The sequence below is a fragment of the Belonocnema kinseyi genome, chromosome 1, assembly GCF_010883055.1.
Source record: "Belonocnema kinseyi isolate 2016_QV_RU_SX_M_011 chromosome 1, B_treatae_v1, whole genome shotgun sequence".
In the NCBI taxonomy this organism is placed as follows: Eukaryota; Metazoa; Arthropoda; class Insecta; order Hymenoptera; family Cynipidae; genus Belonocnema; species Belonocnema kinseyi.
Genome location: NC_046657.1, coordinates 177,481,855 through 177,509,474, shown reverse-complemented (window position 1 = coordinate 177,509,474; position 27,620 = coordinate 177,481,855). Strand labels below are relative to the sequence as shown.

The following is a 27,620-nucleotide window of genomic DNA, read 5'->3' as shown; positions in this document are numbered from 1 at the left end:
AACAGAATCTGGTAAAATTTTAGGTATTTTTTTTTTTACTTTTTCAAGCCTTTGAAAAAATTTAGAAAAAATTCGATTTCCAAGATAATAAAATTATTAATAGATTGCTGGAAGATTTTTAAACGATTTTTTTTTAAAACAAATTTTTAAGAGTCTATATAAGAAGATTTCAAAATCAATTTTAATCTAGAAATTAACGTTTCTAGCCTTAAATTGCCCTACGTGATATAATTTTTAAAATTAATAAATTTTTTTATTCATTCTTCAATTCAAAGCATCAGTTCTATTTCGAGGAATTTGAATAGTTCGCATCCATCATTTTTCATTTTATTGTAGTTCGTAATGACAAAAATTCATTTTTACCTCTTATGCAAAGACCGAATAAAACTATTTTGTATATTTCATAGCTAACAGCAGCACGAACGATGACTCGGTGTGCATGGACCTCAAAACAAAGTTAAGCATCGCAAATGGCCGTACCTCAAGTCTCGAAATTGTACCGCGAAAGAAGATGAAACTTACTGACTTACTTACTTACACCACACCGCAGTGGTTATGAACCTCAAAACAAAGTTGGGCGTAGCAAGTGACAGTACTTCAAGCCTCGAAATTGTACCACGAAAGAAGATGAAATTTGGTGAAGAAGCACCAGAATCTGTGGGACACTACACCAGCAAAGAAGTTAATGCTGCTTTTACGCAACAAAAAATCTCCATCTCTTCGCATGTTGGAGCAAACAATTGCAGATTCAAAGGCAATTCTGAACCGGTAACATCTCGAAAATTATACGCAACTTGCAGTTGCATTTCGCAAGATTGTCAATATCAGTCTAGCTTCGCAACTTTAACAAAAGCTATTTGTAAGTCTTACATAACTTTGAGAATGTATTCAGTGACACGCAGAATGGTCGAATTAAAATTTGGAATCAAAGGCAGGCATAACATGACCCGGAAACTCGTATGGGAACACGCTTAACTGTTTAAGCTCTAGTAACTTCACGATGTAATGGACTTGTTTATTTTTCCCCGTGGTTTTTAGGCGCGTTTAATCGTATTAGAAATGCAAGGTCTTCGAAAGAGTAATCTTCAGCGTGTAATTCATTTGTTCCTACAAGATTTTCCTGGCGTAAACAATTTTAAACATGTGGAAAAACGCATGTTTCTATTCCACTTTAGCCCATGATATCGATTGAAAACCAGTTAATGGCAAATTCGTTATTTCATAACGCAATCTTTGTAAAGTATATGTGCAACTACCTGAAAACGAAAAAAAGTATATTATGTGTATGTAATTTATTTATTAAAGTTATTCCAAATAAAAGTATTATTTTTCGATGATAATAATATCTTGCGTGTGTAAACGTTTCAGTACATGGCTGTTAAACAGAGCACTAGACTTTTACGTGCCTATGATTTTTCGTTTCTCAGTATTATAGTGTAGCGACTGAAGAGTTGAACACTTATACTTTATTAGAAACATGTTATAGGAATAATGTAATATGCACGTCTGTTTGATCGTCAAATTTTTATTTCAAAAATGTGATAAATATGGTAAATCTTATTATTTTAAGAAAAATATCTACAAATCGTTTTATTCTTTTCCCACCGCCAAACAAAAATTGTCTGCTTAACTATCATTGATATTATTAAGCAATAATGAAATGCAGTCATTATATTTAATTTATTAAAACGTAATTGACACTGTTTATGAGAAAATCAAATCATTGATATTATTAAGCAATAATGAAATGCAGTCATTATATTTAATTTATTAAAACGTAATTGACACTGTTTATGAGAAAATCAAGCATGAAATAAAAATTACATAATTAAAATTTATATGTACATATAAAAGAATGGATTCTATGTCAAATCATCTGGATAATTAAGATATTCTTACTAATTTTTAAGATAATTCTAATGTCCGTTCTCTCAAGTGTTGGAAGGAAAATCCAAAAATAATTTTTTTTTAACGAGAAACTTAGGAGACATTCAAAAGTGAATATTTTTGTCTTTTTTTTTCTAAAATTGTGATAACTTTGGTCATTTTAATGATATCAGTTTTTTTAACTATTCGTAATACAACACAGTTTGAAAAAAATATTTTTTGAACAAAAGCTAGTTTTTATACCGAATTTCCGGAAACCCCACTCTTTATTTTATTCATTTTATAGCTAAATTTCGAGGTGAGGTCCGGGGATCACGTTTTCTAGAACAACAAAGTTCTTACAAACTTTTTCAATTGAAATTCAGGCATTTCATTTAGGCTCGAAATATCTTTCAAATACACCCTTTTTATTATTATGACTCATAATTATTTCTGGGGGCTGAACAAATCCCAATAGAAGAAAGAATAGAAAAATTTGTAAAAAAATTGGAATAACCTGACTGGCGGGACATATCGCTTGTAGATTTATTTCTGATGCGCGATTATCATCAACGATTCGCAAAACTGATTTTAGAGTCTGATGAAGCCTTATGTCTAGATGAGAGTGGAGAAAACATGTCCTAAAATAACGAAGTACGTAAAAACTTTATCAATTCAAATTATGACAAGTCATCTTACGAAATGTCTTCCAGATTGATTCCTACATTCACGGAGTATCAATGTTCATTTCCTGATGGGTATTTCGTCTAGAATTGATCTAGGGAAAAAACAACTGTAATCATTTATTACTTTTAGAAATGATGTGTTAGCTATTACAATTATCTTTAATGAATTATTGTTTAAATTATGACAGCCAACACTGTCAGTAGCAAACATAAAAACCACAACGAATTTCTTTACTAATTAATAATCAATATAATGATAAACACGGTTATGTTATGATTTGCCTGTTTTCCCGAATCTCTTTAATTAAATGTAATTAATATCATTTTAATGTTTTCGCACGTAATATTATATTCTCTTTCTTCAAAACGTATCCTATCTATTTATGACATAACTTTTTTAGGCCGCAAATAAGCGTTAGATACAATTCACTCTTCGTCCACTGCAAGCGCAGAATATCTACATTCCACAGTATTTGTCACTCAGCATCCATTCCATACATTTTTAGGCACAGAAAAAATGTACGTTTCCTTCTGAGTCCTCATGCCTTACTTTATTATTAACGAAACACTTTTATTATTTATTATTACTACTTAACATAACGTATATTTTCTTTACTCCTATATCCATTTGAAGTTTTGAACGCAAGCATGAAACCTATGATAAACTTGATCCGAAAATGCAAGAAGTTGACCGAATGGTCAATCCGAATGCAACTTTAAGGCCGCGAAATTTAAAAATGCCCCTGCAGAATGGCTTCTCCCCTGCTGTTGTGCAAGCTGGGTAGCATTCAAGTTTTCTGTACATACTGATTTCGGTGATAACCCCGGAAGTGAACTTCCACTAGGTGATTCAGCGTTACTTCTTTATCTCCGGCAACTGAACATCATCGAGCCTTATGAACCAAAGGCGATCCTTTAGATTTTTTCGAGGGTCTTGTGGAATTTCGCTCTAACTGGTTCTTGAATTTTTCGCAGAAGCCCATCCAGTCTTATTGTGATTAAATTCTGATGTTTCTATTGAATTCATACTGAGCCATCTTATAGAAGTTCCAGTCTGAAAAAAATTTAGTCCTGTTTGTTCTTTTCACGACTCGATTGTACTCGTAAGGAAATAAGTCTCATATGATGTAATCCGAGCGTTTCGAAGAAAATTCGGGGGTGCATGATCTTTAATATTACCTGTTTGTCTATCTTGCTCCTCTATTCTTCTGAGCATAGAGCTGCCTGCATCACTGACATATGCCAGGTTCGAAACGACAAAGCGCTTTTGCTGTAGAAAGAATTAATCCGCACCATGGCTATTCCCCTCTTAGTCATTGACAGGTTAATTCGAAACTTCTCCGGACGCTTTCAGTCACCGTATAGAGCTCCCCTTCCCATCGGTAGATATTTTATCAACGGACAGAATATATTTCTCATAAAATTCTAACCATTAGAACTACACTTTCTTTATGTTTACGTATAATAGGACAACTTTGATTTCTTAGTGGGTATTCTTGAGTAATAAGGTAGAATTGATAGGTAGGATTGATATTTTACTAGAGCTATTGTAAAGATCTCTTCCCAGTACTTTAAATATATTCATAACATTGTAAATATACCACGTAGACACATATTAATTCATCTGCAAGTAGCCAAGTGAGTCACTTTCAAAGTTTTAAGTGAATGTGCCATATCATGTATCATGAAAAATCGCAAAACGTTTTTGTCCCTGCAACAAGATCTTTGATAAAAAGGTTAGTTAATTTTTGTATAACTATGTCTATAAATAAAAATAAATATTATAATCAATAATGAATATCATTTCATGTGTGGCTACAAATATTGCATAAATAGCACAAATTTCACTATTACTCACTATTTTCAGACTCTAAATTGATATGATCATATTTTTTCATAAAAAACATATATTTAAATAAAGAATAGGATTAATTTTATTTTAATACCTTAATTGAGAAAAAATTTTATTTTTTTAGTGTCTATTTTTGAAGAATCCCTTTGTTCAATAGCAATTTTTTTATAACTTGATACAATTTTCATTAAATTTAAGCTATTCCAACGAATTTAGCGAGAATCTTTATCCCAAAATCCTATATTTATACGTATATTTTGAATCCTATATATTTTCATCTTCAAATCTTCAGATGAAGTCACAAAATCCTAATTCATACCAGTGCGTCGTTTACGTATGCTGCGTTAAAGTTTGGAGTTTGAGGGTTAAACTAAGGAACAAGGCGTGATAGGGCCACGTGAATTATTACGCGGTGATCTACATATATTTCAAAGTGGAACTTTATGGGTTGATTTTCGTATACTTATGTCCTAAACTTACCACTAGACTCACAGAACAACTCATACTTATAAAGTACGCAGGCTACATAATATTAAGGAAGTGACATCCATTTTGTATATCTTTTACAGATTACACAATATTTACAGTAAAAAAAACTTGGTTTAGATTTCTACGTCGATTTCCACGTGTACTGTAAAAAATTACACCAAAATTTCTCCTGGATTCCTGAAGGTATTTGCAAGCCGAGTTTTGCGCTGATATTTTTACCTGGGAAGAATTCAATTTAGGCATTGTTAGTAAAATTCAGAAACAAATTAGAGCAGAAGTATTTTGAAAATTTTGAAACTCTGTAGAGTTTGGCAGGTCTAATTGTAAAATAAAAACTACTGGAACTTCCTATGAAATTAAAAAAACATCTGTTTTACTTCTTTATCAGGTATTGCAGATTTGGAGCTGCCTCCGATAGAACCCCTCTCAATTCCAGAACTCGGAATGAACAATGGACAGGGTGCTGTTCGTGTAAGCGCACTTTTTTCCAACATAACAGCACTTGGTCCCGGAAACTATTCTGTCACAAAAGTCAGAGTTAATATAACGACATTGAGGCTCGATCTTCACTTGAAAATTCCGAAAATAGAGCTGCAAGGTCATTATGAAGTGGCGGGAAACGTTCTGCTTTTTCCAATTCAGAGCCAAGGAGACTTTTGGGCATTCTTTGGTAAGACTAAAAAGAAATTTTATATGCTTAGATAATATAATTAGCTTTGATATAACTTAAACATTTTTTAGATTGCTTTCCGTAGTCTTACACCCCCGACGGAGAGTAATTTACGATCTAGTAAATAGAATCCTTTGAAGAAAAGTAAATTTCGCTCTAAATTCACCTAATTTATAATTATTTTAAACCATTAAAATTTTGAAAATTCATTAAATCAATGGCAAATTCCATCATACCTACAATAAAGCATAATGGAATGAGATTCCACCTCAAAGAAAATAAAGGGTAATGACTAATCGCGGAACTTTGGCTTACCAAAAATCTCGATTATACGAGCAAATGTTTTGTTTGCAAACTAATCAGTTACATAATATTTAATCGTGCTCTTGGTTTATTTTAAGAAAGAAAACCCCGTTTACTTTGTAGCTTAATATTTTCGACTTATTGTCAGGAGTGTACATAAAATTAAAACACGGTTTGGGCATATTGAAAGAATGAAAGATGCACAACTAACGAAACGAGTGTATCAAGATAAAGTAAATGGCAGTGTGCCCAAAGGCAGGCCACAGAAAGAATGGTTAGAATATGTGAATGAGAATCTCATTCAAAGACATAAGAAGCCATGTAATCACAAAAGCTTGTATGTGGAAATGCATGGACTTGATGGAAGCTATAGAGATGTAAAAGAACAGAAAAGTGGGGCGACACACTGTTTATAACAAATGTTTGAAGAAGATTGTCAGTGGAGTGAATGACGCCTGAAACAAAAGACCTGTGTGTGATCGCTATAGAGCTTGATCTGTGAAAAATATAAAGCTCGCCGAATAAAATTTAATTCGTCGTTTACACTTTATTTAAACCTATAAAAATGATAATATAGAATTCAGGTAGGTACATTATTTTATAACATGTCTGATAAGGAAATAATCAAAACTGCTTGATTTAAAAGTATTTATTTCCAAGAATTTTTTTCTTAATGCAGAAATTGTTTCAAATATATATTGCACATAATATCGTGGGAAAAATCGCTCTTTTTATGTTTTGAAAGATTCTCCACCAATCTATTTTCTCTGTTTTTATTTAAACGAATTTAGTTGCGTAAAACATTGTATACGAAAATAACATTTCTACAATGACATATATAAAAAAATCAAATAATTAGATTTAAAATGCTATGATTACCGAAGGTCTAGATAATATATTAAAATATATATGAAGGTACGTTAACAAAAATCAAAAATAGATAAATAGTTACATAATTTAAAACTATATATTTTTAAAATAATTCTATAAATGCAGCGACTTACCGACTTGCTTTTTTGACCATCTTCTCTTTTTTCTGTCTAATAACCACCGGAAGAAATGTTTGATCAAATTTGTAAATACGAATTGGAAGATCAATATTATTTACAATAACGGCACCTTAGTTTTACGGTAGATGTCGAACTTTCTTTTTATAATAGTTCATTTTAATTCACAAACATAACCTCAAAAATGTGACTTACCTCGGAGAAGAGACTTTTCAGCTCTCAGATTATGAATGTTTTCATCATTCTAGTTCTTTCCAGATGTTTCCTGGAACTAACAAAACTGGTTCATGGCACCAAGATCAATGAGGGCCCTGATTTTTCCAGTTTCCCACCTGCAAGCCCAAAAGGCTACATTGGCCTCTTTTACTACTGCATTAACATGCAGTTCCCTGGTTTGTTTAGCGTCAAATATTACTCCTAAATAGTTAGATGATGTGGAGCTGTCGACATTCTTGCCGTAGATCTTAGAAGATAGGGTCCCCCTGCACAGTACCCAACATCGCAATACACCAGGAAGAGAAAGAGAGACACCAGGAAAAGGAAAAGGAAGGAAACACAGTGCAGGGCTACATATTAAGGGGCCATGTCATCTTTTTTGGTTAAACATTTAATAGTTCAGTTGAAAATTCATCACTTGTGGAAACTGAAACAATTTCATATTATAATTTTTTTTTAAATTTCTTTTTTACCGATTCCACAAATTGTGGGCTGTTTTCAGAGATCCAAGCGGCGATCGTTTCTCTTAATCATGAAAGAATTTTCCTCAACGTCATTAGATGCAAACCTGTCTCTCTACAAATGATAGAAGATGGATCTTTTAAAATCCAGCTAGTCACCACTATAAACAAGTCGCCACTTATAGTTTTGTATGCTCTAATAGGTCCCCGAGATAAGTTTTTGCAACTAAACTATTCAATGTTCAATCAAAAAAGATCGTGGGGCCCCTTAATATGTAGCCCTGCACTGTGTTTTCTTCCTTTTCCTTTTCCTAGTGTCTCTCTTTCTCTTCCTAGTGTAACGCGATGGTGGGTACCGTGTAGAGTTCGCAGTGCGAACCTTGCATCTTGTTGAAGAAGACTGTACTGCCACCGCTTGACTCGGCCGAAACAATAGACCCCCGACGGGCTGAATGGGAATCCTGTGATAGCTTTTACCAGCAGTAAGTGTTGCGGAAACGTTTGTTACCATATCGTGAAGTATAAATATTAAGTCTGTATCAGTTGTATCGTATAGCCGTAAATAACTTTCTTCAGCATTATTGCATTGATTTTATATGATTCAATTTCAAAGCAGACAACAATTTTCTTATACTTGTAAAGTCACTAAAAAATAATTTGTTTTTAGCAGTGATTTTTTTAATACGTGAGTATTTTATTCACTCAATAAAAAACTTCTTCCATAATTTTACTAGTTGGTTTTATTTTGGATTAAAAGATGAACGTTAATCCTTTAAATGTTTTAAATTTATTATTAGCATATTTTCAAGCGATGAATAAATCATATAGTGTCAAAAATTATCCTTAAACACAGTTGGCAGAAAAAAATAAAATAAATTTTAATAGGCGCAGTAACTGATTTTAACAATGTAGAAATGATTGTTGATAACTCTTTAGATTTATAAGAAGAGTATAAAGATCATCATGCAAAAATAATTGAAGATAAAGTGTAATATCATTTTCCTGATCCGGACGTAGTACCAACAAATCAGTGGAAAGAAGATAATGAAGAAGTAGATTTTTATTGAAAAAGAAAGGAAAATGTAAGTCTCCAGACAGTGCAAAACAGATTTAAAAAAATATCATCTATTAGTCAATTACGTCTTTGGGCTCATACAATTAATAAAGGTGGTACTTTTACAGAAAAAATAGCACAAATTTGTCAGTATACTCTGGATAACTTTAAAGTGGCCCTCGACAGCGGTTCAATTATTCATGATCAGGATGCGATTCGATGGACCTTAAAAGCTAAAAAAGAAATTGGTTTTGATTTTAGATTCAAAGATTCAAAATATTTGTTAACAAAATTTTAGAAAGCACACAGAATAGTGCTGATGTTCAATCATATATACCAAGTATCAAAATCCAAAATTTGTATAATTCAAATCAGAGCGGATTTCAGCTAGAAATGCATTAGGGGAGAACATTAGCAGTTGAAGGAAAAAATATCAGCTACGGAGCAACTATTGTCACCACTATTTCTTTCTTTAAAGGAACCAAGTGGTAAGTTTGACCCTGTTGTAGAACAAAAATTATTTAAACCAGAAAACGTGTACGTAGAAGCATCCAAATCTGGAAAATTAACAACAAGTAAGGGAACTTTTATATTGTAATATCGTAGATCAGTTATTTCATAAATCGTTTCATTGGAGATCACTTCAAAATTTGGTTAGAAAAAATTTTTATACACATGTAGGCCATCACTCCATACTATTACTTGATTCTTGCACTTTTCATTGCGAAAGAGTTGTAAAGGAAACAATGCTAGAAAATTAAAGTGTTAACGTGAAACAAATTCCAACCGGAACCACGGGAAAAAATCGACCACTTGATGTTTATGGATTTCGCGTTTGGAAAAACTTTGTCTGGAAATGTTCTGATAATGTAATGTTAATGGATCATGATGTGAATCTACATGCGAGAAATAAGATAATTAAACTTCAATCATTAGTTTACAATCAACTATACTCCGAGATATATAGATTTGCTTAAATATTCCTGCTATAAAAGTGATTACATCAATGAAAGACAAGAGAAACATACTAATCCTGTAGATTTCAGTTTTGGAGAATCTTGTGGAACACTTTGCGAATTTAAAGGGTGCACAGATATTGCAACTGTACGATTTGGTTGGTGCAAAAAGTTCAACATTTTGTTGCGGACATTTTTAGGACGATTAGCATTACTGTAAAAATTTCATGAAATAATATATTCAAATAAAAATTATTTTTTGAAAGAAAGATCCTACTCCTTCTTTACTCCATTGGGAATCGAACAACAAAACTTCTGACCCACTCGGCAATTAAGCTATTAGAGGGATCAGAAGTTTCGTGGTTCGATTACCAATGGAGTGAAGAAGGAGTAGGATCTATTTTCAAGAAATAATTTTAATTTGAAAATATTATTTTCCATCTAGCCTGATTAAGACGTTAATTATTTTCTGTTATTGACGATTCTTAACTTGATCGATATTGTGTATATTTTCTTCCTTCATAGTTTGAAGGGTTTATCTACTGTCGGTAAAGTACCATCTCTGATGATTTGACATATTCATTAAAAAAAATTAGTTGTACCTTTAACACCTAGCTAAAAATGAGCGTTATTTTCTTGAACTGAACTAAAAGTTCTTATTCTGATTCCTCTAATAGCTTAATTGGAAAAGCTACTGACCGGAAATCAGAAGTTTTGCCGTTCAATTCCCAATGGAGTGAAGAAGGAGTAGGATCTTTTTTTCAAGAAATAATTTTAATTTGAAAATATTATTTTCCATCTAGTCTGATTAAGACGTTAAATATTTTCTGTTATTGAATATTCTTAACTTAGTCGATATTGTGTAGATGTTCTCCCTTTATTGTTTGAAGGGTTCATCTAATGTCGGTAAAGTACCATCTCTGGTGATACGAAAACTTTAGGTTTACATCGGTTTTATTGTAGATTATAAAACCATATTCCTGGCTGATACGTTTTAATTCTGCCGTGTAACATCTCTTTCTGTGTCGGTCGTGACTAATTTCCAATCGTCAAGGTCCTCAACGAAATCTGTAACCACGGGGTTATGTCGGTAATGATACAACCTGTTGTCCGAGGCAAGCTGCCGCGAAGGCAGCTTGCTTTTCTTCCCGCCAAATCCAGTGTTGTTTCTTTCTTACCAACATAGTTAGCGGAGATGCAAATGTTGCGTAACTTGGAATGAACCTGCAATACCAACTAGATAAACCTAGGAACCTACGAAGGTCCTTGATGTTACGTGTGACGCGATATTTAAGGACGGGATCGATCTTATCGGAGTCTGTCTGTAAAGCGAGGTCGTTGAACAGAAAGCCTGAGTAATTAAGTCTAATGTAGACTAATTCTTCTATATGTAGACTTCTATATGTAGCCTAATGTAATGTAAGTCGCTAATCGCGAGTGGCCTCATCAAGGAAAACTTAGTAACCAACGAAACCGTAGTCTTATCGTCCGTCATTTTATCATGGGGTCAATATTATGAATTTGTACAGGTCTATAAAATTTTTAAAGTACTGCGTTTCAAATTATTTCAGGGAAAAGAGGAAACCGTATTTAATATTTGTCGGTGGATCACGATTTCAAATGAAATTCAAGTCGATAAATATTTTGAATTAATATGCACACAGCAAGATCGATCTAAATAAATTCATAAACAAAGGTTTCCACAATAATAAGAATGCGAAATAATGATGAAGGCGATCAATATATTTGGAAATATGTGTATCTGGAGAGCCGACCAGAGAACTCTTTGCCTTAACGATGATTACTTCTTAAATTTATAAAATAATATGCTACAAATTCTAGAACCAAATCAATCAAGAAAGGAAAACTTAAAATTCTACATCTTATAAATGTAAGTTTTTTCTGTAAATTCATACTTAAATTCCCTGAATAATATTTCTTAATTTCTCAGACGAAATTTATTTTTTAATTCTAGATTTCATAGATTTTAACCTTACTAAATTTCCGAGACTAATTTTTGTTCCAAAATAAAGAAAATTATGAATTCTTTAAATGTAAAATTTGTTTATCTCTAAATTTCCATTTCAGTTCTGCTAAATTTTCTAGGCCTGGAAAGAGAAATTGCCATTCAAATTTAAGAAATAACACTTACTAATTTATACCTGAAAAAGAATTTTAAATTTTGTAAATGTTCTAACCCCAATTTAGAGAGCACGATAGAAAAATAAGATACGATAACCAATGATATGCGATAAAATAAATCGAATTCCCTAAAAATCCCTTGAGATTAACCATCTCAATTCTTAGGTAGAGGGTGGGGGACGTTTAAATAAATAATGGCAAGATAATTTATGATAAAATATTAGTATACTAACAATAAAACAGATAATAAGAGATATAAAATGGAAATTACACTCCTGAGATACAAAAAAAATCAAGTTAGATTCAAAACTATATAAGGAAATAACAAGTTGGGAAACGAAGCGTAATTAGATAATACAGGTATCAACAATAAGTAAATGAATCAATAATGTAACAAACATTTATAACGACCTACTTATATGAGAACCTATAGAGAAATCAAACAGGAGGACTGTCAGTATTATTACAAAAAAAGGGGGGGGGGGGGGAGTAAAAATAGATTTACATAAAATAATAAGCGAAAATGCCTGCCGAAGTAGAGGTCATGACAAGGAATAAAAGACTTAGATAAACATTGATGATAGCTGGTCGAAAGAGGTAAATCCATTAGGAAAACACAAGCAACACTGGGCGACGAGAGAATCGCTAGCCGGCACTCCATTATTTCAAGTTACTCACCAAACATAATGGTCCAGCCAAGGAGTTATTAGAATGCTCTTTGAGTATAAGAAAAAAAAGTAAAAGGCCTGGTTGAATCACTAAGAAAAAGGATTCAAGTCCTACCTCAAAAAACTGTAGCGGCAGCCACAACGAATCCTACAACGATCAAAACCTCGAGCTTACACGCTGCACTGAATGAGACGCGTGCTCGGCGTGTCGATCACCGCAATAGGGGTCTGAGTCGCTGTTATCGCTTCTTCTCACTTCTTTCCTTCCTTCCCGCCTATAGACCGTTTCCCTATGCGCGAGATCTGCCACGTGTTGAATCCGAAACACAGGACTTGATGCCGATAAGGGATGGCTGACCTCTGGGCGATGATTGGCCCATGGTAATTCGCCCATGGTCTGGACTGTAGAAGCCTCACTAAAAAGGAGGTGACGGGAAATCCTAATCGACGATGCCATGGGGTGAAGAAGTTCTTGAGCCTTTCGACTTAAGATCACAAAGTCCTCAGAATAGTTATGCATATATACAAAATTAAGGGGCGAAATAAACTTATCTTAAATTACAAAATTTACTAAACGAAGTCATGGAGTACCGAATTTACTCGAAGTGTCAAATTCCTATATTATTTTTCAGATTTTCGAACTTCTAATGGGATAATTGTGATGGTGCCAAACTGCAGTATCATATAGTGTTTAGAGATATCTTGACACTAGAGAGCTATACACACCTAGGCATGCTTCTAAGCCACATTCAGGACGCAACGTCAGTGAAAGAGTCTCCGAAGCGCATACAAGGTATCTGCGACTAACATACTAACCGTTTCGGTTTTACTCTACTCGTTTGGTGTAGTTAAATAAAAGAAGAACGAGCCCACGGCCCTTAATGTCTCCACACGTAAAATCCATCTAGATGTTTTACTTCTGAAAGCCGAAGTAAAGAAAGAAAAGCTTGAAAAATTTCGCCAACAGCTTTTTAACAAGAAAATGCATGGAAATTTTCACAGAAATGTAGAAAAATATTTGATGTCGAGATATTCCCAGCAACAAATACAGAGCCTACCCACGCGGGAAGGATGTTTCTTAAAAGACATAATGCGGCCACCCTGCCCTGTCAAACGCGCCGAGGTATATAGAATCAATTTTCCAAGACGAGAAGTACCAAATTTTGTGGAATTTTGCCAAAAATATGCCAAAGAGCTTGCAAAATGAATGCAGAAAGCTTTTCCCCTAAAGTCGCTTCGTGTCCTCCAGACACAGTACTGGGAGCTGCTGTCAGTTTTATATGACGGTTGCTCCTATTAAAGCCACGAGGCGGCTATTTTACCCTTTTTTGAATGATGCGCGTGTATGCATGTGATATTCCAGTCTGTCTTATAAAAAATTAGGAATTATAAAATTAAGTGGAGCCTACAAAACCTGAAAATTTGCATAAAATGCAGAAAATCTAGAAGCATTTCGTGCACGTTTGCTCATTGACAATATATTGTTTAGAGCATGAGAAGCTAAGGACATGGCGTCACTGCACTTCATTGCAAGATTGCAAAACCTAGCGTAAATTCAAAACCCGATATCAGACATTTCGTTACTTTCCGCATCATCAGTGAATGATAGAACTTTTAGCACGTTTTCAGTTAGAAAGGACAGAGTGACGACAAATTTATAGCTGAGCCTCGAGAGCAAATATGACGCTGAACAGCTCAACGGCATTCGCTCACTCCAAAAATGGTCTTGGCCTTTTAATGTCCATGTGCATATTTGGCGCGCACATACTGGCTCTCCGCGACTGGTCATCTTCTCAGCGGATGGTAAAAATTAGTGAAAAAAGATGTTCGTATTGACCATCTCGGAAGGATACCTTGATTGCCCTGATACTGAGTGTGATATTTTTATGACAGTCAGACTGGCCATATAATGAGAATATTTCGACAAAATTATGAAAGAACCTTTCGATCATACCATATAGAAGAAAATAATGACTCTAAATTTTGACACTCTAACTTTGACTATCCATTGGTCATCATATACCTCATATTTGATGTATTGAAATTCATCAATTTAATTAAATTTTTGTAAGTTTTTCGTTTTTGAATTGAATGTAGAATAATGTCAATGTAATGAATGTAAAATACCTGTAAAAGAAAGCTACGAAACATATATATTTTTGTAAATGCTGAGAAAAAACATTATTCCTATAAGCACCGAGAAAAGAGACCTTACTCATGATAAAACCGTGAAAAAAACCTTATATGTAAAAAAGCCGTAAAAAATACCGTATTCGTTAAAACTTTTAATTAAACTATTTTATTTAAAGAAAAAAACTATAATAATCAGTTTTCGTAAAAAAAGTATTATTGGTGGACTATGCGAAAAACTATAAATAAATATAAAGTTAAAATCGTGTTTTACACTTCTAGCCGCTTATTTTCGGGTTCATGACAAATTTAGTGAATGCATGATTTTTTTCAGAAAAAAAGTGGCTTAGTTGTGAGACACCTAGAAAAATTCATTAAAACTGGGAAAATATCAAGTAAAATTTAGATAAATATTAATTTTTTATTTATTCTGAAGGCTTTCAGTAGAGTATAATTATTTTTATAACTAGCACTTTTCATTGTTCAATATCATCTTCTCAATACAAATCGCTATCACAATATTTGCAAGTGTGGAAACTTGCACGCATATTTGCACATCTCAAACGAACCGGCCGCTCGCACGAAATGCATTTGATAGAGTTAAAAGCGGTGAATGTGATCGGTAAAAGCTTTAAGCAAATGGTGCAAAAGTCTGCACCTCCATCCGATGGTGGTGATGGTTTTGCTTTAGAACGCTTGGCTGGTAGTTTTGCCTTCTTTGGTAAAGGCTTCGTCGATACTAGTTTCTTCGCTGCTGCTTTCTCCTTCAAAATAGCAATGTTTTCTGGAGAAGTCAGCTCGCAACTCCCCATCGTCTCTCGGCCACGTTTCGACGGTTTTTTTGTGGTAGCGGTGGCTTCCAATGGGCCAATTTCATCTCAAATCGATGAAAAAGTGGTGGCAGCTGACATAACTGATTCCGATCGAGAAGTGGATTAGTGTAAGAGCCGAGGCCATTTTTGGCGAGTTATTAGGTAACGATTTTTCCACTATTTTTCTGATTGTTGAGAATATACTGATCACCAAATGTGGCTTCTCCAGGGGTAGTCCTGAGGAGAAGGTGTTTAATTACTTATTCGAAGATGTAAAAAAAATGATTAAAATAAGTCATAGGGTAATGGCTTAATCTTTCTGTGTTGAATGTCAAGACAATTAGGCAATGTTCCGTGCAATTGGCAGAACAATAGGCCGTTGCGGAAAACTATGTCTCTAGTTACGCTACTGATCGTCTTCGGAGCACAAGTGAACACTCTACTCGCAGTGTCAGGGCCGTGAACCGACACACAATGACCTATGTCAAAACCGGGCAGTTTGCGATGTTCTGCCAGGATGTTATCCCCGAGATTTTTTTCTGCCTCTTCGAACATGTGTTGAATAATGAGTAGAATGTTATATAAAAAATTTGGCTGTTAGAAAATAACTTTAAAATGACATATTCTTTTACACCTCTGGATCGTTCTGCCCCTCCCCCTTACACACCAGCCTGTTGCTCTGCCAATTACACGTAACATTGTCTAATTGTCTCCATATTCAACGCAGAAAGATTCAGCCGTTACCCTCTGACTTATTTTAATCATTTTTTTTACAACTTCGAATGAGTAAATAAACACCTTCTCCCCGCGACTACCCCTGGAGAAGCCACATTTCGTAATCAGTATATTGTCAACAATCAGGAAAATAGTGGCAGGATCGTTACCTAATAACTCGCCGAAAACAGCCTCGGCTCTCCGACTAGATGGTTCAGATGTTGACGGTTCAGATGTGACCACTTCTTCTTGACCGATATTAATCTGATCAAAAATAATACGCCGCTGTTTATGTTCGTCAAGATCAGCGTCAACCAGAACTGCTTCAGCATTCTCTTCAACGACTTGGACAAAATCAGCATCATTGACGATAGCCCGATTTTATTATTTTTGGCGTTAACGCCAAATCCAATGTTGCACACACAAGCCCAGCAATGTGTTTCAAATTGATTCACTCGAAAAAATGTCACTTTTAAAAAAATCAAATATAGTTTTTTCACTCCATTTTTGCACGCGATATTCGCAACTGATGCAATAATGCGTCTAGCCACTTCGGTGTACTGGACGTATAGCGCTGGGCCAGATAGGCTGGGCGAAAATAATAAAAACTCACTGTAATTTTTTTAACTTGTTTATATATTTAAGCAATCATAAATATTATAAATTATAAATTTTCAATTATAATGAAAGACGCACTTTTAAACTTTTATTATGCAGTAACAAACATATTTATCTCATGAATATTTTAACTTATCGAGTTTTCCTTAACAATATTTATGAACTTTACAATATGTATGAACTTAACAATATTTATGAATTTTGGCTCAGTCGAATAAATAATATGTAAATTATTATATTCACTGTTTACTATTGTAATAATTGTTCATCATACTGATAGAATCAAATTGTCGAAACGTCTGATGACATTGAGAAAAAAATGTATTTCAATTATTTGTCTCAACTAAAGTAGATAAATGTTATTGTAAATTTTTTAAATTCAATTGTGTCAAGTAGAATGTCGACCACTTGATCGTCAAAATATTTATTTTTCAATTACATGTAAAAAAAATATTTGCCAACAATAATTTGATTTTATTAACTTCAATCGTCGAAAATCGTTTAAAATATAGTATAAAACTATAACTTAAAAGTACCTTAACTTAGAAAATATATAATAACTATTTGAATAAAATTTTTTAGGTTTCATTTAAGTAAAGAAATTTAGGTATTATAACAATAAATCATATTGTTATATATTATCATATTGCATATTTTACCTGTTATTAAAAAGGATAGACAGATTTCATAACTTGTTTAGAATTTATTGAAAAATTTTGAAATCCATTTGATAATGAAATAAAAGTGTGTTTAGAAAGAAATAAAAAAATTAAGTTAACATAAAAAAATTTAAACTTAACTTCTATATAAGAAAATGTAAATGTCTTTTATATGATTAAGTCTGCTTTTTGCATTCTCATCATTTATGATTGAGAAAGTATTAGAATTGTCAGAAATTTGACATCACACCTTTTCAACGGCTCCCCACGTTTCGAGACCCCCTGAATCCGAAAATCAGGTTTTCACGATGGCGCCTGTCTGTCTGTCCGCCCGTCCGTCCGTAAACACGATAACTCTCGAAAAAATGAACGAATCAAATCCATCTTTGGCACACTTTTTCTAGGTCCTAAAAGAAAGAACGAGTTCGTTAACCAGCCATTTTTGATAAAAATTCAAAAAGTGAGCGCATTTTGAAAATTTTTGATACCACTTTTTTCTGAATTTGAAAATTCTATGTACGGATATTTATAGTATTAAAAAGAACAAACAATTTATCCTGATGACTTTTTTCGATAAAAAGAAAATTCTCAGAGTTATAGCGTTTTCAAAATTTTTTTAATCAACCGAAAATCAAAATTTGAAGCCGAAAAACGCACGATATGAAAAAAAGTCAAGAGAAGAAAAACATGTCTTTTTGAAATCCCTACAAGTTTATCATAACCAATTTTTGGATTTTATTCAAAAATCGAAAATTCAAATTTTGATTGCACAAAAAATAATGGAAAATAAAAAATTCCATTTTGTGGACAAACTATGTAGGATACAAAAAAAAAGATAAATTAACAAAAATGGTTATCCCAAAAAAGATTTCGTTAAGAATCACTTCTTGATAGGATGCGTACTTTTTGTTTTATTCGCGAAAAATAACGTTGAAAAAAATAAAATTAAAAAAAAAATGTGTGGAAAAACGACAAAAGTTACGAGGAAAAAAATCCAACAAAACCTGTTTAAAAATGTCTGTCAGAAATCTGACTCGCAGCGAGAGTTTCACGATGAGAATGTGTACCTCAAAGCCTACAGAGCTTTGAGAAACTTAATCTTTGACTATTCTGACAAAAATTTCAAAGAGGGATTTACCGCCCATATATAACTGAGTACATTAAGGAGTAACACATTTTCACAGTTGGCATTGATTTTTAGTATCGTTCGTGCTGGTAATTTCAGGCAAAACAGAATGATAAATATGCCCTTACTATTAATTCTGGCTAAACATATCAGAAGCTTATGGTATAAAATATTCTGGTATTGTTGCATATTGTTGATGCATTCTGTCTCTGGAAAGGCCGTAACAGGATAAGCATGGTCTGGGAAAACGGCTCAAACGATCTTGATGGTTAAAATCAGTCGCGGATCCAGGGGAGGTGTTTAGGGGGTTCAAACACCCCCAAAATATTTTTCTGGGTCCGCCCCCGGTTAAAATATAAAGGGTGGGCACGCTGGGGCTTACCTAAAGTATACATTTTGGTAAGCCCCAGCGTGTGCACCCTGTATGTTATAGAGGGAACTAAAGAAGTTCTGAAAAAAATCAAGAACCAATTCTGTTGATTATAAAGGGGTAACAAAATTATTAAAATTATTAAATATTGTTTTTAATGGAAGTAGTTTGGTACACCAACCATTTTTCCCTATATCATGCTCACATTCAAGTATTCAATATATATTTTTTGCGGAAATGATCGAAGCATTACTTCATAATGAAAAAAACTACCTATTGGCCCTTCACATGTATGAAATTCTATGATAACAAGGGGCCAATTGAATTTGTCGCTTACAACGTAATAATGTATACGCGATTCCTGGCTGACTGAAGGAACCGAATGGAGCATCTACAAAGTACCCGTAAGGACCCCATTGGGTTCCCATTCCGTTCCTTTTTTAAAACACAAAAAAACAGTAAGATTAACTTCTAAACTGTTCAAATTCGGATTCTGCGATAAATTTTCTGTTTGAAACTCACGGAGTAATCGAATTACTTTTTTTTGCAGCGGTAAAAAGTTTTTAAAAAAACATAAAAGGATCTATAACGCCTGTTGACAGCTACTTACAGATGATGCGTTTGAAGTGTAGCAGTCAACAGGCGTTATACGTCTTATATTTTTTTTAACTTTTAAAACTTTTTTTTTAATGGAGTTTTTTAAAAAAGGAACCAAATGGGGACCCAATGGGGTCTTTACGGGTGCTTTGTAGAGGCTCCATTTGGTTCCTTCGGTCCGCCAGGGATATTTTAATAAAAAGCAAAAACATACTCATTATTCTAATATAAACACACTTTCTTGTAAATTTTTCAGTCACAGTATTAATTGATTCTAAGTATGAGATGAAAAAATAGTTCTTTTCGTTTCTTCACTGCCGACATTCGCCGAAGTAATTTCATGTTTGCCCAGGACTACGTGGAGGTCGTCAATAAGATTACCATCCCTTCCTTCATAAACACTACCTACATCTGTGTGCAACCTATATTAATAACTTAACAAAGCATATATGCACTATATACATACAAGATACCCAATTGTTTACATATACCGCCATATGACTATACTAATAACTGTGACCTTTAGGTCAATTTTCAACGTCATTTAAAGGTCAAAGTCAGTTTTTTAATAGAAGCCCCTATTTTTGACACCGGATTCGGAAAGAGCGAAAAATTCTACGCCCGAGAAGATAAGTTTCATTTTGTTATAGTTGCTATCAGAAGGTTAAGGTTAATTGTTAAAAAATCGTCGAGAAGCTGTTTTGTTTGAACTTTTGAGGATTTATGGGCAAAACGATGTTTGGGGTGCTTATTCACAGTGATTGCTTTTTCCTCAAGGTCAATATCCTTAAGGCTGTTGGCCCCCAAGCCCACCCAAAAATTTTTTCGCCCATGGTTCCTTTCAAAGTTCAAGGAACACAACTTCTGGATGAATTTGCAACATTTAACCTTGAGCTTCAGAAGGCCACTCTAACAAATTGAAAACTATCTTTTCGGACGCAAAACTTTTCGCTCTTTCCGAATACAGTGTCAAGAATAGGGGTTTCCATTTACAAACCTAACTCTGGCCTTTAAATGATCTTGTAAAATGACCTATAGGTCACAGTTATTAGTACAGACAAATGGCTCCCATTGTCCTGAAAAAGTGTTGTCGAAACCATTTTTTCGGATCTGGGTTACCAAAAGAGATATTTATGTGCGTGATTAAAATGACCCGCCTAGTATACACTTCATATGCACGAAACTTTTGCCTCGCCTGCGAGTGGCAACTGATTATCAAGTGTATTGATTCATCTTCAGTAAGTATACGCACATGTGCATGTATTTATGCTCACATGTACTGTACTAGCATTTGTGATTTACTTTTATATTAATTTGATTGCGGAATGATCTCAGTTCCTCGTGACGGAAAGTGAGGATTTTCGGCGTTTGGTCCGGCGTCCGAAGGAGAGAAGGTCGCCGCGCGGCGTAGTTCTTGGAAGTTATAACTCGAAATGGTTAAAATTGAAATTCAAGTGTATAGATAAGTATAGCAGTTGAGCTTTGATAAAAATCCCAAACATGAAATTAATTTGGCGAATGTCAACAGTGAATGATTGATGTATTTTTGTATCTAATAGTTAGAATCAATTGAAACTGAGACTAAGAAGTTCACAAGAAAATGCGTTCTTAATAAAACAATTTAGTTTGTACTTTCTTTTTATCGCGCTATTGCGTATAAATAATTTCGTTATAAGCTGCAACTCCAAATTGCCCCCCGGTAAAAAGGCTTGCATTAAAAAGTATTGAAAAATTTCATTCATTCATTGGTAACGTGAGAAATATTGAATACTTCTGGATCCCGTTTTTGTCCTCCCGTTTTGAATCTTCACGGAAGTTGAAATTAGCTCGCAAATTGAATCCCTTTCTGTACCTAGCGCTGACAATATTTTGCTGAATACCACAAAGCAACCAAGAATTAGACGAATTTTAATCCCTTTTAATTTAGCGGATTTTGCTACATTTATTTACTGTTTTTCGAATAATAATCAGGCAAAGAGCTTTTTAAAACATAGCGTCGATCGTTTTACGATGTCAGAATCAATATCCACACAGAACGTTCTGGTAACAAATAATTTTTTCAATTTTTTATCACGATTTCATATTTTTTCAATTGATAATATTTGGACAAAGCGAACACTTGACGATAAAGAAATGTATTCTTACATACATTCCTACTAGATTTGGCAAATTTCATGCTTTTAGAGCGCGTTCTCATGCTTCAAACGAAAATAGTGTTTTTGATGTGTTCGAGGTTACGTCTAACAGCTTCGATCGGATTTAAAAGGGATTGAAATCTTATAATTTTCGCCGCCCTCATTATATGAAATTGCATACATATGAAGGGCCAACAAGTACTTTTCATTTTTTTTACTATATAAAGTAATACTTCATTATTTCTACAAAAATATATATTGTATACTTGAAGGTGAGCATGATGTAGAGAAAAAATGGTTGGTGTAACAAAAGCACTTCCTTAAAATAAAATTAATACAAAATTTTAATAATTTGTTTATCCCCTTATAATCAACATAATTATATCTCGAATTCTATTTAGAACCTATTTAGTACGCTCTATAACATATTTTTGAACCGTCAAGATCGATTGACCATTGTTCAAGAAAATTTGAATTTTGGATTTTTCAAAATTTGCTTATAACTTTTGTAATTTAAAAAAAATTGAAACCTGAAGTAAAGTTATCTTATAGGGCCAGCCACTTACCTCCGTCATATGGATCACATCCCACCGGGGGCACCCAGACCAGGCTTATCCTGCTACGGCCTTTGGGAAGTTTGGAAGTACCCCTATACTGCTGGTGTGTAAACAGATAACGGGCTGTTCTGTCTTACAACACAACTAAATTCATGGTTCACTACAATTATTTATATTTATGTAACTCATAATACTTTAAAGAAATCGCTATTGTTCGAGAACTGGACATTTCTTGAAAACGACACAAGATCGCGTGTAGTAACTTCAACTAGAACTTTTCTTTATTGTAGTATACATTTTTACATCTTCTAAGTAGATGTAATTTGTTTTCCCATTTAAAAAAATGTATGACTTGTGCTTTAGTGTATTTACCTTGTTATATATTATTATACTCGAAATTTGATATAATGTAATGTAATAAAAATAACTTTTCTTCAGGTGAAGTAGCAGCCATTGCCCGTGTGCAGGGCGTAGAAGAAATTCGAGATGGAGTTCGCTATATGAAAATCGCTCGACTGCTTGTTGACTTCAGTTTGGGACGTGCACGGTTCCGTGTTGTGGATCAATTGAACGGTAATAACGTTATTGGTCAAGCAATGAATCAATTCTTAAATCAAAACGCAAAGGAGATAATCGAGGAGATGAGGCCAGCTGCGAGTTCTAGCATTGCCAAACATTTTCAATCATTTTTGAATACCGCATTTACAAAAGTTCCAATGAAAGTATGGTTGCACGACAATTAATTTTCCCAGAGTTAAATTATCAGCACTTCGTTTTATAACCGGCGAAATCGCAGGAACGTTTCAACTGTAACCATGTTTCACGACCGTACGATAGAAATCTATAGTCTGCGATGGACTCGATACGACGATACTGCAAAAATCTCGTGCACCATGAAAACACGAAGCGTCCCAAGGACGACTGCCTTCTGCATTTTTCCCCCAAGTGTAGGTGTGTGTGCGTATGTGTAAGCGTAGCTATATTGCGTAAAAAGTGAGTGAGGGGGCAATCGCCACCTATAAATAAGCATTGGTTTGTTAACAAGTTTTGATGGTTTTAGGTACTAAGTATCTGTACACTAGAGTGTTCCAAAAAACGCTTTTCGAGCTACAGAGCAAGTGAGTCCCCCCTCCTCCCCAGTTTACACTTCCGGAAGATATAAATCCGGATTTTTTTCAAAATTCAAATATCAACACGTGTCACCTATCACTTCAAAATCCCATTTGATAAGCATAGAAAAATTTTGGATTTAAAAAAATTGAACTAATGCTCTAATGTTTCATTGAAACATGCTAAGTTTTTTAGGAATTTAATAGAAGTGCCTGCAAAATAAGCACATACTAATACACATCTCTGGCATAACTTTTAGAAATTGTTCAAATAAAGAATAATTGTTTAAATAAATACATAACGTTTTTAACATTTTTACTACTTCAAACAATGACCAAATATTACATTTCAGTCAGAAAATTCCATGGATTAGGAGCGAAGCGTCACTCGCCCTACTCTCTTCTCTAGCCAAAGAGAAGAAAGCAAGTCAATGTTTTCTCTCCGCAGTCGTAGTCTTCGAGTAGAGTGAGTTTTGTTGCGGACAGAAGAGAAATGATCTCGGTGAGTCTCCTGTCGGAATGGTTGAGAAATTTGTGGCTAGCTGTGGTGATCGACTCTGCTTGCGCGATAAAAAGAGAAACAGGGTGAACTTCAAAGCCTTGCAATGCGCAACTCTCAGGACTAAACGTCGCAACGCTTGAATTGAATATTGCAGGAAAAACGCGCTTCTTGGCTGCCGTGAGAACTTGCAGCGAGACTGGACGCTGCTCGAATCCTCTACATGGAAAAAGCTCGTCACGAGCTTCGCGAGCATCGCCGAGAAAATACCCGGTAATAAGCGTAGAATAGAGAAAAATTAATATTATCAAATTTCAGCGCATAAGTGAAGATTATTCTTTTATTTTGAATAGGCTAAAATGCCACAATAAGAATAAGATACCTCCTAAACTTATTCACTTCTATTTCCATAGCGACCGCCACACAGTTTTCTATTCTCCCAAAGAACGTAATTTCAATATATTTAATTCCTTCTAATTGTACCGATAACGTACCTTACAGAGATATTTTTTATTCCTCAGAAGTGGTCGTATTTTGATTTTATTTAATTCCTTCTAATAAGTTCACAAAATATGTGTAATAAGTTGTGAATTTTATTTAGAATACTTTTATCATCGAGTATTAGTATTCTCTTAATTAACTAATTATTTAAACAATGATAATAAATTATACTAATCTAGCAGATATTAAACAAATAAATGAGTAAAAAATGGAACATTTAAAAATAATTGTTTAGGAAATTAAATTATAGAAAAAAAATAGATTCGAAAATATAATTTAAACAAATAATAGAATTTGAAAAATGATAAAATTGCTACAAAAAAATTAATTAAAAAAGAAAATGGTTGCAGACATAAAATTAGAGAAAAAATCAATTTAAAAAAAAATTGATTAAAAAAAATTAATTATATAAAAAGTGATATTGGTTAAAAAATGAAATAAAAAAATAAATTTTTTTAAAAATTACAAAATTTAAACAAAATAATTGTTTAAGGAAAGAAAATCTACATAAATTAAACTCATTATAACAAGTGAAATATAAAAAATTATAAACTAATATCACTGTTCCAGTTTATTCCACTATTCTTATAAATATATTATTTCTTTAGAATTTTAAATATTGAAAAAATTCGGAACAAAATCTAAATTCGTAAGAAATCTAAAGGGGTTAACGTAGCACAGGTAAAAAATATACAAAAGTGGAAGTCTGGTTCTCACTACCTGAGTCCAAAGTGAGTGGCTTACTGCTCCGCCCACTAACCAGTAATTCCCTGAGAGTAACAAAGGTGCAAATGCAGAGTCAGCTTGCACATTGACATTTGCCGAGTTCATGAACTCTGATGGATTTTGTTAGCTAAAATCACCAAAAAATTTGAATGTCAGGCGCTCGCTCAATTATTATTTTTAAATTCTGAAAAAATACACACTAGTTTATTCACTATGAAGAATCATTTTCTGGTATTGAATGGTCAAAATTCGAAAATACGCTATTTTGGAAGAAGCAGTAAATTGACATATGTGACGTGCGCCGAAGAATGAAAGAAAATTTTTACTCTAAAAAAATCGAAATCGAGGTTTTTACACTTTTCGATAGTTTTTGAGATGCTCTTTTTAATGAAACCATTGGAAAAAATTTCCTAGCGTTATTCTTGCTTATAATTGAGTTGTTAGCAAAGATATTAGGTCCTAGATACGGCATGGATCAGTGGTGGGGACGGCCGATATATATATATATCTAATTACGTTTTCGACTATATCGAGGTGCTGCCCTCTTCAACTTTTCATCGTTTCTATGGCAACCGCGTCCTCCTAACACGCTAGTGGGCGGGGTGGGACCAGGGCGCACACCGAAAGTTGTTGAATTCCAAACCGAACGTGATTTACTGTTTCTCGCGTTCGCCTTCGCCATCACTATAGCAATCTTTGCTATAGCTGAGTAGGTCACCTGGCTCTGTGTACGGCCTGTACGCCAAAAATGTTATAAACACTGAATTACCTAATTATATTCAAATTAAAGAGAGTATACAAATATTCTATTATTATTTAAAAATTTTGATACAATAAATAAATTTAAAAAAATTCTTTTCGTCTTTTATAATTGTAGTGATATTTCTAAATTTATTTTTTCAAACTAAACTTAAAATTTGAATCAAATTAAGATCAATTAAAAAATTAAATAAAATCTAGATGAACTTAAGATTTAAATAAAACTTAGCTAAATTCGACATTTAAATGAAATTTAGGTGGATTTAAGAATTAAGTAAAGTTTAGTTAAATTAAATTAATTTCTCGTCTGGTTTCTTTTAAACGAGAAATTTTCTCGATACTAAGTAAATAAGTTTTAAAACAATTCAATTCGTACCAGAGAGAAATAGAGAGTCACAATGCATTAGAAATATCAGTTGATAAAAACATGGCGGCCCCTACTCGCCCGTATACCCGTGATGGCCATTTGATTGATATATATCGGTTTTAAATCCACGAGTGATTCCAGGACTCAGTCAGTATGCAAAGAAACTGCACACCGACAATGACCGACATGAGGTAAATGAAAGTGGCCCTCAATCCTTAACATGTGTGCGTCGCGTGGCCATCGTATGTTCAAAATTAAATAATTTGAATTTAACAGGTTATACTTCAGGCATATTAAAAATTTAACAAATATTAATGTTTGCATTTTTAATTCATTAACTCTATGCAAAAATTTTGAAATAATACAATTCTTGAAATTTCTGTTTATAAAATTATTGAATTTGAATGTTTTGAATTGAAAATATATTACAACCTTTCAATTAAAAATTTCTCTCCTCATAAAAATTTTTCGATTTCGAAGGCTTTACATTTATTCCAATTTTTCACGAGGTTTGACATAGAATAATCTGCTTATTGCAGCTTTAAATTATTTATGTCCTAAAGCTGCAAAAAATGTATTGCCGAATCATAAGTGATTTCACTGAAAACGTTTAAAATTAAATAACTTGAATTGACAGGTTATACTCTAAGAATATACGAAAATTTAAAAATACTGAGATTTTGAATTTTATAATTTATAAACTAGTTTATTTTAATAATAAATATTTCATTTTTACGCTTCTAAAAGGAAATGATTACACCGTAATGTTAATTGTTTTTATTTCAAATTTCTCTCATTTAAAATCTTTTAATTTTAAAGGCTTTGAAGTTATAATCTAATTTTCGAAACTGAATAATATTGAATGGAATAATTATTTAATTGCTAACATACTTTTAATTTGAAATAAAATTGTGGAATAATAAAGTATTTCCATGCAAAATATTTATGCTGAAGTTTGAACGCTTCCTTTTATATTTTGACATTGTCGACATCTGAAAAGTTTCAAACCAAAAACTTGAGAACTATGAGTCCTAAATAGTTTCCTGGGCTTTTTTGTTGAGTTTTAATTTTAATTTAAAATTTTATTTTTTTAAATTTAATTTTTAATTTAAAATTTAACTAATTATTATAAAAATAAGGAAACTTTTTTTTATATCTCCAGCATAGTTCAATGCTCTCCATCGTTGAAGCCAAGAAACAACCCACATATTTGTATTCAATTCAATCAAATATAAAATTTAACGACAGTTTCATTTTTATTTAACTAGATTGTACTTAAGTTTAACACCATTTAACACCATTCAACATCTACAATTTTAACTGAAATTTACTTAAATTTAACCAAATTTTACTTCAATTTTGAATTTAACTCAAATCTATTCACTTTTTGAAATGATCTAAATTGTATTCAATCTTTAAATCTAGTTTACAACATAATTTTTAAATTTGCACTACAATAAATCTTAAAGTACGAACAGAGAGAAATAGAGAGTCACAATGCATTAGAAATATCAGTTGATAAAAACATGGCGCCCCCTACTCGCCCGTATACCCGTGATGGCCATTTGATT

At 33.1% G+C, this 27,620-nt stretch overlaps 1 protein-coding gene across 1 annotated transcript in view; it reads left to right on the top strand.

The window, feature by feature from the left end:
- Positions 1-23,493, top strand: part of LOC117174140 (protein takeout-like) — a 105,116-nt gene extending 81,623 nt beyond the window's left edge. Inside the window, exons 3-4 of the mRNA XM_033362953.1 lie at positions 5,282-5,563; positions 22,527-23,493. Of these exons, the coding sequence (XP_033218844.1) occupies positions 5,282-5,563; positions 22,527-22,831 (587 nt within the window). The 3' untranslated portion in view covers positions 22,832-23,493. The remainder of the gene's footprint in view (positions 1-5,281; positions 5,564-22,526) is intronic.
- Positions 23,494-27,620: the final 4,127 nt, after the last annotated feature.